Consider the following 16,245-nt stretch of genomic DNA (forward strand, 5'->3'; position numbering starts at 1 on the left):
GCCTCCACTGTACTACATGTTAGCTTCAGCTAATGCACCCTAGCACTGCTTTCATGGTAACCTGCGCTAACACACCACATTACTACCTACATACATGTTAGCTTCCGCTAATGCACCGTATTACTGCTTTCACTTTAGCATCGGCTAACATGCTGCCTTACTAAGAATTTCATGTTAGCTTCAGCTAAGGCACCATACTACTGCTTTCCTGTTGCCTGTGCTAAAACACCACATTACTGAGGGGGATGTCTTTGATCAGGTGATAATTAATTAGCTACGCGGCTGCTTTTTGACAGCCGTGGGCTGAGGTTATCCCACTCACACACTCAGATAGAGACAAAACTCTAAAAGGCACCCGACAGAGATATTACAGAGATATTACAGATATCTCAGTTTACAGCAGATTCCTGATTTTTTTTTATTTCACCCACATCCCGATCAAAAATCAATTGTCAACCGAGGGACCGAGACAGACGGACCACAACAGTGTTGATGAATGATGACGCTAACAGTAGAACTCACCCTCTTCTGTTCTCCTCTTTCCTGGGTTGGAGTGGGCTTTGGTTCCTGGTTCCCCATGTCTGCTGGGCCTCGCCTCTGTCTCTGTGGAATCATAATAAGCATCAGAAATAGAAGCAAATTTTTTAAAAACACACCAATTGTCTTGTTCAAAATAACTGATATACCGGTATCCCCAAAAATGACTTAAATACACACAACGAAGGGATTAAATGCATCCAGAACTACACACCAATCCACAATCAAAGCACACAAATACACATCCACACGAACATCCACACACACCAATCCCTCAAACCCAGCAGACACAGCATAACCAAAGCCTTAGGGATGAATACGGAGCTGCGAAATGAGCGGCCAAACAGAATGGTGCCATGAGATTTTCATCTGGCGCTGTGGCTCTGGCATTAATGCCTTGTGATGATTTAATCTCCTAATTCATTCCGGACATGTATTTATTAGGCAGTGGGCTTTTTATGTAGCACTGACAGATCTCTCGTACTCTTTATTCTTCACTCTCACAGCCGATTTATGAGAGACGGATGGAGAGAACAGGAGTAGGAGGAAGGGGGGAGGAGGGTGTGTTAACGAAACCCATAACTAGCCTACGGGTATTGTGGCACTCGCTTTGTCTAGGGGTTCTAGGCTTTGTTACATGGTCTATAACCTGAATGAATGTGTGCATTTATGGAAGAAGCCAGCATATGCACCTAAGTGTTGAATGTACATGTGTCCAGGGAGACTATATACACAAAAGTATGTGGACACCCCTTCATTCGGTTATTTCAGACTTACCCGTTGCTGACAGGTGTATAAAATTGAGCACACCGCCATGCAATCTCCATAGACAAACATTGGCAGTAGAAGGGCCTTACTGAAGAGGTCAGTGACTTTTAACGTGGCACCATCATAGGATGCTACCAACAAGTCAGTTCATCAACTTTCTGCGCTGCTAGAGCTGCCCAGGTCAACTGTAAGTGCTGTTATTGTGAAGTGGAAATGTCTAGGAGCAACAACGGCTCAGCCACGAAGTGGTAGGCCACACAAGCTCACAGAACGGGATCGCCGGGTGCCGAAGCGCGTAAAAATGGTCTGTCCTCGGTTGCAACACTCACTACCAAGTTCCAAACTGCCTCTGGAAGCAACATCAGCAGAACAACTCGCCGCCATTGGACTCTGGCTCAGTGGAAATGCGTTCTCTGGAGCGATGAATCATGCTTCACCTTCTGGCAGTCTGATTGACGAATCTAGGTTTGGCAGATGCCAGGAAAGCTACCTGCCCGAATTCAGTGCCAACTGTAAAGTAATGGTCTGGGGCTGTTGTTCATGGTTCGAGCTAGGCCCATAAGTTCTAGTGAAGGAAAATCTTAAAGCTACATCATACAATGACATTCTAGATGATTATGTGCTTCCAACTTCGTGGCAACAGTTTGGGGAAGGCCCTTTCGTGTTTCAGCATGACTATGCCCCCGTGCACAAAGCGAGGTCCATACAGAAATGGTTTGTCGAAATCGGTGTGGAAGAACTTGACTGGCCTTCACACAGCCCTGACCTCAACCCCATTGAACTCCTTTGGGATGAATTGGAACGCCGCCTACGAGCAAGGCCTAATCGCCCAACATCAGTGCACGACCTCACTAATGCTCGTGGCTGAATGGAAGCAAGTCCCCGCAGCAATGTTCCAGCATCTAGTGGAAAGCCTTCCCAGAATAGTGGAGGCTGTTAATGCAGAAAAGGGGGGACCAACTCCCTATTAATGCCCATTATTTTGGAATAAGATGTTCGACGAGCAGGTGTCCACATACTCTTGGTCATGTAGTGTAGCAACCTTAACTTGGTCCACGACCAGCTCGGTCTCTCTTGAACCTCTTGGTCGGTCAGTCCAAGCGGATCATTATTTGTTCAGATGGTGACGAAACCTAAATATTTACAAAAAGGAAAAATACCAAAGGCATGCCCAAATTAAAGACTCAACAACAAACGAAAGACCTCATGGCCACTAAACAAAGACAGCAGCCTCACGACTTGAAAGCTGGGACACTGACTGGCGATCACCCTAATTGGCAACACCTGATGTGCTTATCAACCAGGCTCAGCACCTGGACAAGGTTGCTGCTGCCCTCTGGGGGAATGGAGTGTGGAAGTAGTAGTGAGCTGTATCGTGCTGTAGAAACCACCTAACAGAGGTGTGGAAGGTCAGTGCTGGCAAAGGTCTATGGCAAGGGGTGGTTATGGGGGGAACCCAGGGGACCCAGGTTTTGGGAAGCAGCAGGCTACACCACGCCTAATTTTGTATTTCCTCTCTTCCTCTAACTTGCTCTCTTTCTTTCCCAGTTTCATTCTTTACCCACCATCTTTGTCTTTCTCCATTCCTCTCTTTATTTGTCTCATTACAGCCAGTGTCTTGTAGTCCCCAACTTATCCTCTCCAGAAGTGATCTCTTTTCTCCCCCTCTTTGGCCTGTTCTCTCACTCTCCCTCTTCTCCCTCCCTCCCCCTCTCTACAGTACAGTGCCATTTTACTCTTCTCTCTCTAACTATGCCCTCCATTGTCACTCTGACATCTTGGTATTTGACCCGATGGCGTGATCCTTGCCAAAAACAAAATGGGGGACAAACCTCTGGCCATTACTCAGATGTTTAGTCACCTTGATTCTCGATCTCCTGTTTTTGTATTAGGTAGTGGAAGAGGGAAGAGGAGAGAAGCGGAGGAGACAAACAGCAGAGAGGAAGAGAGGAGAAGAGTAGGAAACATAGAGAAAGAGGGGAGGAGAAGACAAGAGGAGATGATCCATCTATTCTTTCTCTCAGAGGACAGTTGTAAACCACTAGGATTATTTGTGTTCATCTGATCCTCTCTCTCCCTCATGTGCTGTTTACACTAGCTCTGTTAAAACAGCCAGCGCAGCAGCACCGACGCACGTTGGAGTTGTACACCATCGATCCTGAGGTTCATTTTGGTATGTGGTTTCGCTTGTTGTTGGTTTTTGTCCTCCCTTTGCAAATTGATAGCGCTGCACTATGCTGTAAAAATCAATTTCAGCGGAATCTGGGCTGCACTCGCTGCTTCATCACCTCTCGTCGCCCTAATTCACCCCTCCACCTCTCCCTTCCATCTCTCAGCTATGTTCCCCCATCACTCCCTCACCCCCTCCCTCCATCTTGTCCTCATCTCTCTATGTTTCAAAAAGGAATTCAATTACTTTAGAGGACATGATTGGGCAGTTTTGACAATACCCTTGGTGTGTGTGCATATACGTAGTGGGCCTGAATTAAGTGAATGTGTCTCCATATTTGTGTGTGTTGGTGATACATCACAGGGAACGCGAGGCTCTTTGAAGCAGGCTAGATAACAGCTCAGCCCGAGGTCACTGCTGGTGATACAGAGTGGCTTTTTTTATGATGTGGCCAACAACCCATTAAAATCAGTCCAGTAAACAACGCGTGGCGAGCGCCTGGAGAGCAGCGCCTCTTACCCTCAGCGCATTAAAATGAAATTATACATTTGTTCTCACAGCCTCCCATAGACCTGTGGAGCTGTTATCGTTTGTTCTCTCTCTCTCTCTCTCTCTCTCTCTCTCTCTGTCTCTCTCGGTCTCTCTCTTTCTCTCTAAATGTTAAGTAGTCACCATCAAGGGCTATGGGGCTACATCCAGAATTATGGAGTAGGGGGTAGTGTCTAATCGTATGCATCTGTATGCATTCATAAAAGCGAGGGAGTGGGGAAAGGGGAAAATATGCTGTGATAAGGTCTCCAGACAACATCAGCTAGGATCAATATCGAACAGAACAGAGACTTACAACGAGATGAGACGTACAGAGCCAGTCCAGGGGCTGTATATGTATGTCTCAAGCATCTCAGAGTAGGAGTGCTGATTTGGGTGGGAGTGCCTCCTCCCTGTGCATGTAATCTCATTCATTGTGATATCAAAGGCAAAACTGATCCTACATCAAAAAGGCAAAACTGATCCTATATCAGCACTCCTTCTCTGAGAAGCTTGACACACACCATGCCCTTAGCTCTGCAAACTGCCTCTCTATTCAGTCATTCAGTCAGACGGTTCTCGTCCTCTACAGTAAACTGCATTAGCAAACACCTGGTGGCCAGGCACAGAGATCGGTGACTCAGACTCACGTCTACTTTCATTTCAGTTTCCTCTGTCATTGTCTCTCTCTTTCTATCTTTCTCTTGTTCTTCCGCTCTGCAGTGGGTCAGCCAATACAAAAACAGTGTAACGACAATATTGGACAGTGTTATAGTAGGCTACAGAGAACCTGAACTGTATGTGGCCGTATTTCATAGAAAATTGATAGTTGAACACTGTGTGTGCCTATTCAGCAAATCACCAGCGGAGGGAGTTTCCTTTGAATCCATTTGCCATTCACTGTGTTGGTGGTGCTTGATCATAACTTCCGAATTAGCAGAGAGCCCACTCTGGAAATGTGGCGTACTTGTAGACTAATTGTTCCAAACAATGTCTTAAAATCAAAAAATATATATTGTTTTGAGATATTCATATTAATGAAGTTGGCAAAAAAAGAAGCTTCACTTTTTCAGGACCCTGTCTTTCAAAGATAATTCGTAAAAATCCAAATAACTTCACAGATCTTCAAAGTAAAGGGTTTAAACACGGTTTCCCGCTTGTTCAATGAACCATAAACAATTACTAAACATGCACCTGTGGAACAGTCGTTAAGACACGAACAGCTTACAGACGGTAGACAATTAAGGTCACAGTTATGAAAACTTAGGACACTAAAGAGGCCTTTCTAGTGAAACACCAAAAAGAAACATCTAAAAAACACCAAAAGAAAGATGCCCAGGGTCCCTGCTCATCTGCGTGAACGTGCCTTAGGCATCCTGCAAGGAGGCATGAGGACTGCAGATGTGGCCAGGGCAATACATTGCAATGTCCGTACTGTGAGACGCCTAAGACAGCGCTACAGGGAGACAGGACAGACAGCTGATTGTCCTCGCAGTGGCAGAATACATGTAACCATACCTGCACACCTGCACAGGATCGGTACATCCGAACATCACACCTGCGGGACAGGTACAAAATGGCAACAACTGCCCGAGTTACACCAGGAACGCACAATCCCTCCATCAGTGCTTAGACTGTCCGCAATAGGCTGAGAGAGGCTGGACTGAGGGCTTGTAGGCCTGTTGTAAGGCAGGTCCTCACCAGACATCGCCTATGGGCACAAATCCACCGTCACTGGACCAGATAGGACTGGCTAAACGTTTTTGTCTCACCAGGGGTGATGGTCGGATTCGCGTTTATCGTCGAAGGAATGAGCGTTACACCGAAGCCTGTACTCTGGGAGCGGAATCGATTTGGAGGTGGAGGGTCCGTCATGGTCTGGGGCGGTGTGTCACAGCATCATCAGACTGAGCTTGTTGTCATTGCTGGCAATCTCAACGCTGTGCGTTACAGGGTAGACATCCTCCTCCCTCCTGTGGTACCCTTCCTGCAGGCTCATCCTGACATGACCCTCCAGCATGACAATGCCACCAGCCATACTGCTCATTCTGTGCAAGAATGTCAGTGTTCTACCATGGCCAGCGAAGAGCCCGGATCTCAATCCCATTGAGCACGTCTGGAACCTGTTGGATCGGAGGGTGAGGGCTAGGGCCATTCCCCCCAGAAATGTCTGGGAACTTGCAGGTGCCTTGGTGGAAGAGTGGGGTAACATCTCACAGCAAGAACTGGCAAATCTGGTGTAGTCCATGAGGAGGAGCTGCACTGCGGTACTTAACACAGACGGTGGCCACACCAGATACTTGATTTTGACACCCCTTTGTTCAGGGACACATGACTAAATTTTTGTTAGTCACATGTCTGTGGAACTTGTTCAGTTTATGTCTCAGTTGTTGAATCTTGTTATGTTCATACACATATTGACACATGTTAAGTTTGCTGAAAAGTGAGAGGACGTTTCTTTTTTTGCTGATTTTATAATCCTTATGTTGAGTAAATTGTGAAAATGTGTATTTCAGAATCTAGACATACTCCATATGTTAGTTAACACTATAAGGAGCATAATGAGACCAAGAGGTTGTCTGTATCATGTACAGTTCCTGGATCATAGGGTCTTATAGGAGGCGTGTATGTATAGGTTTAAAAAGGGCCTAAATTGGCAAATTTCATCAGGATTTTTGCCCCAAAAATGTGTGATACACATGTAAAAAGCATGTTAAACATCCTTTCTCCCAATGAAGTTCCTATATGAGAAGTGTCAGATCAATCGGAGATACCAAAAAAATATTCCCCACTCCCACTGGCGTGGAATCACCCAATAACAGTATGTGACTTCAAATTAAATCCCAAGTTCAAGAACATTGGGAAACAGCGGCATTACAATTTTGGTTACAGCAAGGTTCGTTTTAAGACTGTGTGTGTGCGTGTTTCAAGTTGCAAGCTTCAAGTTTTAATGTCACACGCACAAGTACAGTGGAATGCCTTTCTTGCCAGCTCTAAACCCAAAAATGCAAAAATAAATAATATATTACGAGAAAAAAAACCCACGAGAAATAAGAATGAGAAAGACACAAAGTAAAGTAAGCAAACTATATACAGTAAATATTTTAAAAGTCCGTTCTAATGCCATATTTACATGTGCAGGGATACTGGTGTGACTGAGGTAGATATGTACAAGGGTAAGGTGACTAGGCAAGAGGATATAAGAGTAGCAGCAGCTTGCAGGTGAGTGGGTGTGTGTGTGTTGGAGTGACAGTGTGGGTGAGTGTGTAGGGCCCTGCGAGTGTGCACAGAGACATTGCAATAAAAGGCCTATAAAGATAAAAAGAAAGCTGAGTGCGTGTAGCTATTTTGTTAGCTCTGCATCAGTCATTTTTTGCCTGGGGATAGAAGCTGCTGAAGAGCCTGTTGGTGTCAGACTTGATGCACCGGTACCTCTTGCTTGTGCTGCAGCAGAGAAAATAGTCCATGGCCTGGGTGGTTGGGGTCTTTGACGATTTTCCGGGCATTCTTTTCACACCGCCTGGTATAGAGGTCCTGGATGGCAGGGAGCTCGACCCCAGTAATGTACGGGGCTGTCCGCAAAACCCTCCGGAGCGCCATACGATTGAGGGCGGTGCTATTGCCATACCAACACTGATGCAGACAGTCAATATTGCGCTCAATGGTACAGCTATAGAACCTTTTCAGGATTTGAGGGCCCATGCCAAATTTGTTCAACCTGAAGGAGAAGAGGCACTCTCACGCCTTCTTCGCGATTGTGCGTGGGTGTTAGGTCTCTAGTGATTTGGACACCAGAGGAACTTAAAGCCGTCTAGCTGCGCACGTGAGTGTGTGTGTACGTACGTGCATATCTGTTGGGCACTGTACAACGGGGTGCTGGACTGGCAGAGATAAGAGGGACTGCTATTTGTAATCCTCCCTTTCAATCCTTTCACCAGATAATGCATTACAAATCACACAAACACAAATCTGCAGGACATGCCCATAAGCAAAAGGGCTTGGGCCTGCATTACAGCCCCATACATCTTCAGAATACTGATTCTAGCACTGGGGCTTTTGGAAGGAATGTTAGTGATTTGCAGCCAAGATCTCCTCTCTCTCTCTCTCTCTCTCTCTCTCTCTCTCTCTCTCTCTCCCAGCAAAGGAAAAAGAGTCGGGGCCAAATGAATCGACTCTGGGAGGAAATGGAGCATTTTATCATTGGCTGGACACTGATCCGATCTGGACCTTATGGAAATGGCCCAATAAGATGGGACAAGGCCAGGGCAGAGCCTAATGGCTTGGGGAAGGCAGAGAGGGGTGTGTGAGGGCAGTACATGTGTGTACATGTGTTGTCACACTGTGAAATATGTATCCGTGTGAATGTGTGTGTGCACGTGTCTGCGTACAAGTATGCTTGTTTTTATTTCATTTTATATTGTTTTAACATGGTGATGCATTTAAAGGACACTGAAAATAAAGCATGCAAGGTCGGGTGATTGTGGAGGCCGGGTCATTTGATGCAGTACTCCAACACTTTACTTCTTGGTCAAATAGCCCTTTCACAGCCTGGAGGTGTGTTGGGTCATTGTCCTGTTGAAAAACAAATGATAGTCCCAACTAAGCACAAACCAGATTGGATGGCGTATCTCTGCAGAATGCTGTGGTAGCCATGTCTCACAAAGACACGGCGGTTGGAACCAAAAAACTCCCATTTGGACTCATCCGATCAAAGGACAAGTATCCACCGTTCTAATGTCCATTGCTCTTGTTTCTTGGCCCAAGCTAGTCTCTTCTTCTTATTGGTGTCCTTTAGTAGTGGTTTCTTTGCAGCAATTCGACCATGAAAGGCCTGATTCACGCAGTCTCCTCTGAACAGTTGATGTTGAGATGTGTCTGTTACTTGAACTCTAAAGAATTGATTTGGGCTGCAATCTGAGGTGCAATTAACTCTAATGAACTTATCCTCTGCAGCAGAGGTAATTCTGGGTCTTCCTTTCCTGTGGCGGTCCTCATGGGAGCCAGTTTCATCATAGCGCTTGATGGTTTTTGCGACTGCACTTGAAGAAACTTCCAAAGTTCTTGAAATTTTCCGGATAGACTGGGCTATCTTCTGTATACCACCCCTACCTTGTCACAACACAACTGATTGGCTCAAAAGCATTAAGAAGGACTGAAATTCCACAAAGGAACTTTTAACAAGGCACACCTGTTAATTTAAATGCATTCCAGGTGACTACCACATGAAGCTGGTTGAGAGAATGCCAAGAGTGTGCAAAGCTGTCATTAAGGCAAAGGGTGGCTAAATTGAAGAATCAAATATACATTTAGATTTGTTAAACACGTTTTTGGTTACTACATGATTCCATATGTGCTATTTCATAGTTTTGCTGTCTTCATTATTAATCTACAATGTCGAGAATAGTACAAATAAAGAAAAACCCTGGAATGAGTAGGTGTGTCCAAATGTTTGACCAGTACTGTACATTACTTTTATTTGACCCTGCAGCAAAATGACATTTTAAATTGTTATGTGAATCATAATTCATGGATTTTTTAAATAGGGATTGATGCATTTTTCGCTAGGGCAAATCAAGTCAAATTTAAAAGTTTAAAATTACACATTTTAGAAGCCTTTTTAAACCTCGAATGCACTACAATTTGCAATTCTCTGTGACAAGAGAGGGATCCAATTAAGATGGCAGATCTGTAATGGAGTGTGTGTGCATTTGGCTGTGTGCGTCTAGTGGTGTGTGTGTGTGTGTGTGTGTGAATGTTTTCCCTCCATCCTGTAAATGGTAAATGTTGAAGTAAATGCCAGGACATGGCTGACATTTTAATGGCTACAAGGCAGCCTCTGAAATTGCATATCGCTGCAGTCAGTCAGATCTGAGAGCAGAAAGGGCCTTGGCTTACACACACTGTACAATCTTAGCGTGTGCGCGTGTGTGTGTGTGTGTGTGTGTGTGTGTGTGTGTGTGTGTGTGTGTGTGTGTGTGTGTGTGTGTGTGTGTGTGTGTGTGTGTGTGTGTGTGTGTGTGTGTGTGTGTGTGTGTGTGCATGTAGGTTGGTAAGATAAGGACACTAATACAAAGAGAACACGACCTCTGCCTGCTATGAAGAAATATAGCTCCCATCTCCTTTACAGTGGGAGCAAGATATCACCAAATAAGATGAACATAAAAACACACACACACACACACACACACACACACACACACACACACACACACACACACACACACACACACACACACTCGTAAACACAATACAAACACAGCCACAGGAAAAACATAAATATCAATTATAATAATTATATCAAAGTACAGTGCACATCAACACAAAGTAGCAGGGGTAACTTCTCTTGATTGACTGACACTGAATCTGACCTGGGGACAGCTTCTAGAGATGGACCCCTATTACCTCCTTTACCACTGCTACCTGCAGGATCTGACAGCCCTGCTTCTGGTACTGTATCTCATATTCCTCTGATCTGAAATCAGCCTTTAGCTGTCCACTGTCATTACCTCTCCCCACTGCGGCCTTCAGGATCTGACCTGAGAGCAGTGTGTGCTCTGCTTGTCACCCCCGGCGAGGCGGTGATGTTGTGTCACTGGGGTAGGGCGATATGAGCATGTGCGAAAAGGCCACGGTGTCACCTCTGAGCCAGCTGTCACCTTATCAGCCGGCGCAGACAGACGCACTCATGACAAGAGAGACAGAGAGAGAAAGAAGAGAGAGAGAGAGAGAGAGAGAGAGAGAGAGAGAGAGAGAGAGATCTCACACCCAGTCACATGTACACACAGAGATACAGACACAGCATTCACATTCACAGCAGCAATTATGCATACGGCAACTTCATAAACCAACAGCGATAGAAAACACATGTTTTGAACTGATCCCCTTGTTAAAGGGCCTTTTGCTTTTACATGATCTGTTTGTGTCCCCCCCCTTTCATTGAACTCATTCTCTCACTCTGTCTCTGACGCTGGCGCACACGGCTTAGATATGGCACCCACTCTTTTCGTCCTTTCCTCCGCCTCCTCTTCCGTCCTCCTCCTCTTCCCTCTCTCCCTATGAGCATGTTAGTCCATCACTGCGGCAGGATACAATTTTCTGGGTAATTGGGCAAAGTTACCAGAGCCTTGTAGGTCCCATCAATCAGACCTAGATAGTATGGAGCCTCAGACACTCTCACAAACACATGCAGATATTCACTGTCCGACACACATACTGTACATACATTCATACAGAGATAAACACGTCACAAACACACACATAGAGACATGGACTGGACACACACACACACACACACACACACACACACACACACACACACACACACACACACACACACACACACACAAACACACTGACAGTACAGGTCATTAAGCATCATGAGCCAAAGGGGCTAACCAGGCATGGTAGTCGGGGGTAACCAGGGCTAATGGCAAAACAAGTTAACAGGGCAACGGGCTGTTACCACGGCAACGCAACGAGATGGACCGAACACGGCGTGCTATCATGAAGGGATACACACACACCAGACTCAGAGACAGTGCTGAACATGTACCGCACTTAAACCATCAAAGAATGTCACATAGTATTTCCTGTTAAAGTGCTACCCTTTCATTTGAGCCAATGGGTGGTTGCTCCCTGTGATTGAGCTGTTTGTGAAGCCACTGGTGCGAATCTCCCATCATCCTCCCCTCCCCTGCAGCACCTCCGAAAGGACCTACAGCTGGCAGCACAATGATGATGTCATCTCATCACTGTTCCATTGACAGCTAAATCATAACCCATGGACAGAGGTAATAACAGTTGAGTGTTGGGGAAGAATACACTGACAGCCCCTGGGAGAGGCGGGGAGAAACCCTGTGCCCCAGAAACAAATTGAGGTAAACCTGTTGGCATCTGTCACTGCTGTTCCAAACACAATGGGGAGAGAAACACAGTTTGTACTGTAACAGGAATCTCACACAGGGAGAAAGAGAGAAACACAGTTTGTACTGTAACAGGAATCTCACACAGGGAGAAAGAGAGAAACACAGTTTGTACTGTAACAGGAATCTCACACAGGGAGAAAGAGAGAAACACAGTTTGTACTGTAACAGGAATCTCACACAGGGAGAAAGAGAGAAACACAGTTTGTACTGTAACAGGAATCTCACACAGGGAGAAAGAGAGAAACACAGTTTGTACTGTAACAGGAATCTCACACAGGGAGAAAGAGAGAAACACAGTTTGTACTGTAACAGGAATCTCACACAGGGAGAAAGAGAGAAACACAGTTTGTACTGTAACAGGAATCTCACACAGGGAGAAAGAGAGAAACACAGTTTGTACTGTAACAGGAATCTCACACAGGGAGAAAGAGAGAAACACAGTTTGTACTGTAACAGGAATCTCACACAGGGAGAAAGAGAAACACAGTTTGTACTGTAACAGGAATCTCACACAGGGAGAAAGAGAGAAACACAGTTTGTACTGTAACAGGAATCTCACACAGGGAGAAAGAGAGAAACACAGTTTGTACTGTAACAGGAATCTCACACAGGGAGAAAGAGAGAAACACAGTTTGTACTGTAACAGGAATCTCACACAGGGAGAAAGAGAGAAACACAGTTTGTACTGTAACAGGAATCTCACACAGGGAGAAAGAGAGAAACACAGTTTGTACTGTAACAGGAATCTCACACAGGGAGAAAGAGAGAAACACAGTTTGTACTGTAACAGGAATCTCACACAGGGAGAAAGAGAGAAACACAGTTTGTACTGTAACAGGAATCTCACACAGGGAGAAAGAGAGAAACACAGTTTGTACTGTAACAGGAATCTCACACAGGGAGAAAGAGAGAAACAGTTTGTACTGTAACAGGAATCTCACACAGGGAGAAAGAGAGAAACACAGTTTGTACTGTAACAGGAATCTCACACAGGGAGAAAGAGAGAAACACAGTTTGTACTGTAACAGGAATCTCACACAGGGAGAAAGAGAGAAACACAGTTTGTACTGTAACAGGAATCTCACACAGGGAGAAAGAGAGAAACACAGTTTGTACTGTAACAGGAATCTCACACAGGGAGAAAGAGAGAAACACAGTTTGTACTGTAACAGGAATCTCACACAGGGAGAAAGAGAGAAACACAGTTTGTACTGTAACAGGAATCTCACACAGGGAGAAAGAGAGAAAAGTAATATGGAGTTATCTGTGATATCACTGCAATCTCCAGAAGCTTCACAGAGAACACACACACACACACACACACACACACACACACACACACACACACACACACACACACACACACACACACACAACAGGCCCAGTGGGAATCAGAGTTCTGGCGTGGGTTCTGGGCTCTCTGTCTCTCCTGCTGTCGGTTCTGGCAGAGCCCACCACTCTCTCCGGGAACCCAGCTCTGAATCACAGAACCATGGAACCATAGAACCATAGCCATCAGCACCCACAGGCACCATAGAACCAGTCAGCCCAAACTCACTGCCAGATGTCACTGTGTGTGTGTGTGTGTGTGTGTGTGTGTGTGTGTGTGTGTGTGTGTGTGTGTGTGTGTGTGTGTGTGTGTGTGTGTGTGTGTGTGTGTGTGTGCGTGCGTGCCTGCGTTTGTGTGTGTATGTACACTACCGATCAAAAGTTTGAGGTCACTTAGAAATGTCCTTGATTTTGAAAGAAAAGCAATTTTTTTCTCCATTAAAATAACATCAAATTGATCAGAAATACAGTGTAGACATTGTTAATATTGTAAATGACTATTGTAGCTGGAAACGGCTGATTATTAATGGAATATCTACATAGGCGTACAGAGGCCCATTATCAGCAACCATCACTCCAGTGTTCCAATGGCACGTTGTGTTAGCTAATCCAAGTTTATCATTTTAACAAAGGCTAATTGATCATTAGAAAACCTTTTTGCAATTATGTTAGCACAGCTGAAATATGTTGTGCTCTGACTAAAGAAGCAATGCAACTGGCCTTCTTTAGACTAGTTGAGTATCTGGAGCATCAGCATTTGTGGGTTCGATTACAGGCTCAAAATGGCCAGAACCAAAGACCTTTCTTCTGAAACATCATCAGTCTATTCTTGTTCTGAGAAATGAAGGCTATTCCATGTGAGAAATTGCCAAGAAACTGAAGATCTCGTACAATGCCGTGTACTCCTCCCTTCACAGAACAGAGCAAACTGGCACTAACCAGAATAGAAAGAGGAGTGGGAGGCCCCACTAAAGGCCAGTTTTATTGCTTCTTTAATCAGCATAACAGTTTTCAGCAGTGCTAACATAATTGCAAAAGGGTTTTCTAATGATCAATTAGCCTTTTTAAAATGATAATCTTGGAATAGCTAACACAACGTGCCATTGGAACACAGGAGTGATGGTTGCTGATAATGGGCCTCTGTACGCCTATGTAGATATTTCATAAAAAATATGCAGTTTCCAGCTACAATAGTCATTTACAACATTAACAAAGTCTACACTGTATTTCTGATCAATTTGATGTTATTTTAATGGACAATTATTTTTGCTTTTCTTTCAAAAACAAGGACATTTCTAAGTGGCCCCAAACTTTTGAACGGTAGTCTATGTGTGTGTGTGTGTGTGTGTGTGTGTGTAAGTGTGTGTATGTGTGTGTTTGTGCCTGTATGTGTATGCCTGCCTGCATCTATCTGTGTGTACTAGCATCATCATGTTCCAGGGATTGCGGACAGTCATGTTGTAACTAGTATATGACTCTATATAAGGTCTCATTCCTCCCAGTCTGAGAATGTAACCCAGGGGACAGAATTCAGGCAGCTCAAATGGATGCCTACACTCGTCGCTACATTCATCTCAATATTATATGAACAAACTGCTCAATGACATAGAGAGTGCTGCTGTATGGAAGCAGCACTAGAATACTTCATGAGATTATTTTTGCCAGTCAAAAGTGCTAGAGCATTTCTCTGACTGACGTTATTGGATGTCTAGATGATAATTTCAAGAATGGACTGCTGTGTTTTGGATATTTTATCGCTTTCCAGTTCAATATTGGCTTGTTTGCCATTGTCAAACCACACAATGCTAACTTTGATGGCACACACACACACACACACACACACACACACACACACACACACACACACACACACACACTTCTCTCCCAGAGGCTGTGTTGCCTGTTACCAAGGTGCCTAAATCAGACTCCCATCATCCTCTCTGGTTGTAAACACAGTGTCATTCATCATCTGACTTTACCATTACCTCCCCATACTCTCATTGTCTTAATGCCACCATAATGGCTTTGTGTTTGGGTGGAGAGAAGGGGGGTCGATGTAGCTTTCAGTGATACAGCCTTTTCTTTCTAAAAAGCCACTCAGATACAAGTTCAGTACTTTCAGTATTCTCTTCCTTGAAGCACTGAGAAATCTATTGTCTGCTGATGAGTACGGGTTGGATAACTGTTCCTTCGATTCAATCGAACACTGCTGTTCGAGGTTAAGAATGTTTTATTTCGTCTTGCACTAAAAAAAAAGAAAGAAGGGAAAAGTCTGTTGCAGTTCACCAGGACCAATTCAAATGCACTCCTTTTCCTCACTCAATCGGGGGGGTTGACTGTAACATTGTACGTGAGCAGTCTAATGATGAGTGGCTATGACACACAGAACGGAAGATATAGCCGTAAGAATGAAGGACGGAGAGATGAGCCTGTGGATTAGCGCTTCTGTGAATGCTTCTCATAATGATTGACTGGAGTGGCACACAGAAACAGACAGAGCTGAGTAACGAGAGAAAGGAGAAAAAACGAGAGCGCATTAAGTGGGGAGATTGTAATAATAAACAAACCATTTTGTTCAAATATTTATACCCGTGCAAAGTACATCAGCTAATTCCCTTTTCTTCTCCCCAGTGTGTGTGTGTGTGTGTGTGTGTGTGTGTGTGTGTGTGTGTGTGTGTGTGTGTGTGTGTGTGTGTGTGTGTGTGTGTGTGTGTGTGTGTGTGTGTGTGTGTGTGTGTGTGTGCGTTCTTGCGTATGTAATTTCAGATAAAGGACGGATGATGAAAGTATATTATAATATCATTCGTTTTCATCTCCTAAGAAATGAATCTTGAAGCAGTAAAAAGGTTTACACCAGGAGAGGAATGAGAGAGACAGAGAGAGACAGAGAGGGAGGGTGAGACAGCGAGAGATAGAGAGGGAGGGTGAGACAGCGAGAGACAGAGAGGGAGGGTGAGACAGCGAGAGACAGAGAGGGAGGGTAAGACA

At 44.8% G+C, this 16,245-nt stretch overlaps 1 protein-coding gene across 2 annotated transcripts in view; it reads right to left on the reverse strand.

The window, feature by feature from the left end:
• LOC112220822 (testican-1) overlaps positions 1 to 16,245 on the reverse strand; it is a 297,048-nt gene that overhangs the window by 117,522 nt on the left and 163,281 nt on the right. For both annotated transcript variants that reach the window (XM_024382717.2, XM_042303032.1), the window contains one exon: positions 523 to 603. In XM_024382717.2, coding sequence (XP_024238485.1) covers positions 523 to 603 — 81 coding nt within the window. The remainder of the gene's footprint in view (positions 1 to 522; positions 604 to 16,245) is intronic.

This window comes from Oncorhynchus tshawytscha, linkage group LG21, assembly GCF_018296145.1.
Source record: "Oncorhynchus tshawytscha isolate Ot180627B linkage group LG21, Otsh_v2.0, whole genome shotgun sequence".
Lineage (NCBI taxonomy): Eukaryota > Metazoa > Chordata > Actinopteri > Salmoniformes > Salmonidae > Oncorhynchus > Oncorhynchus tshawytscha.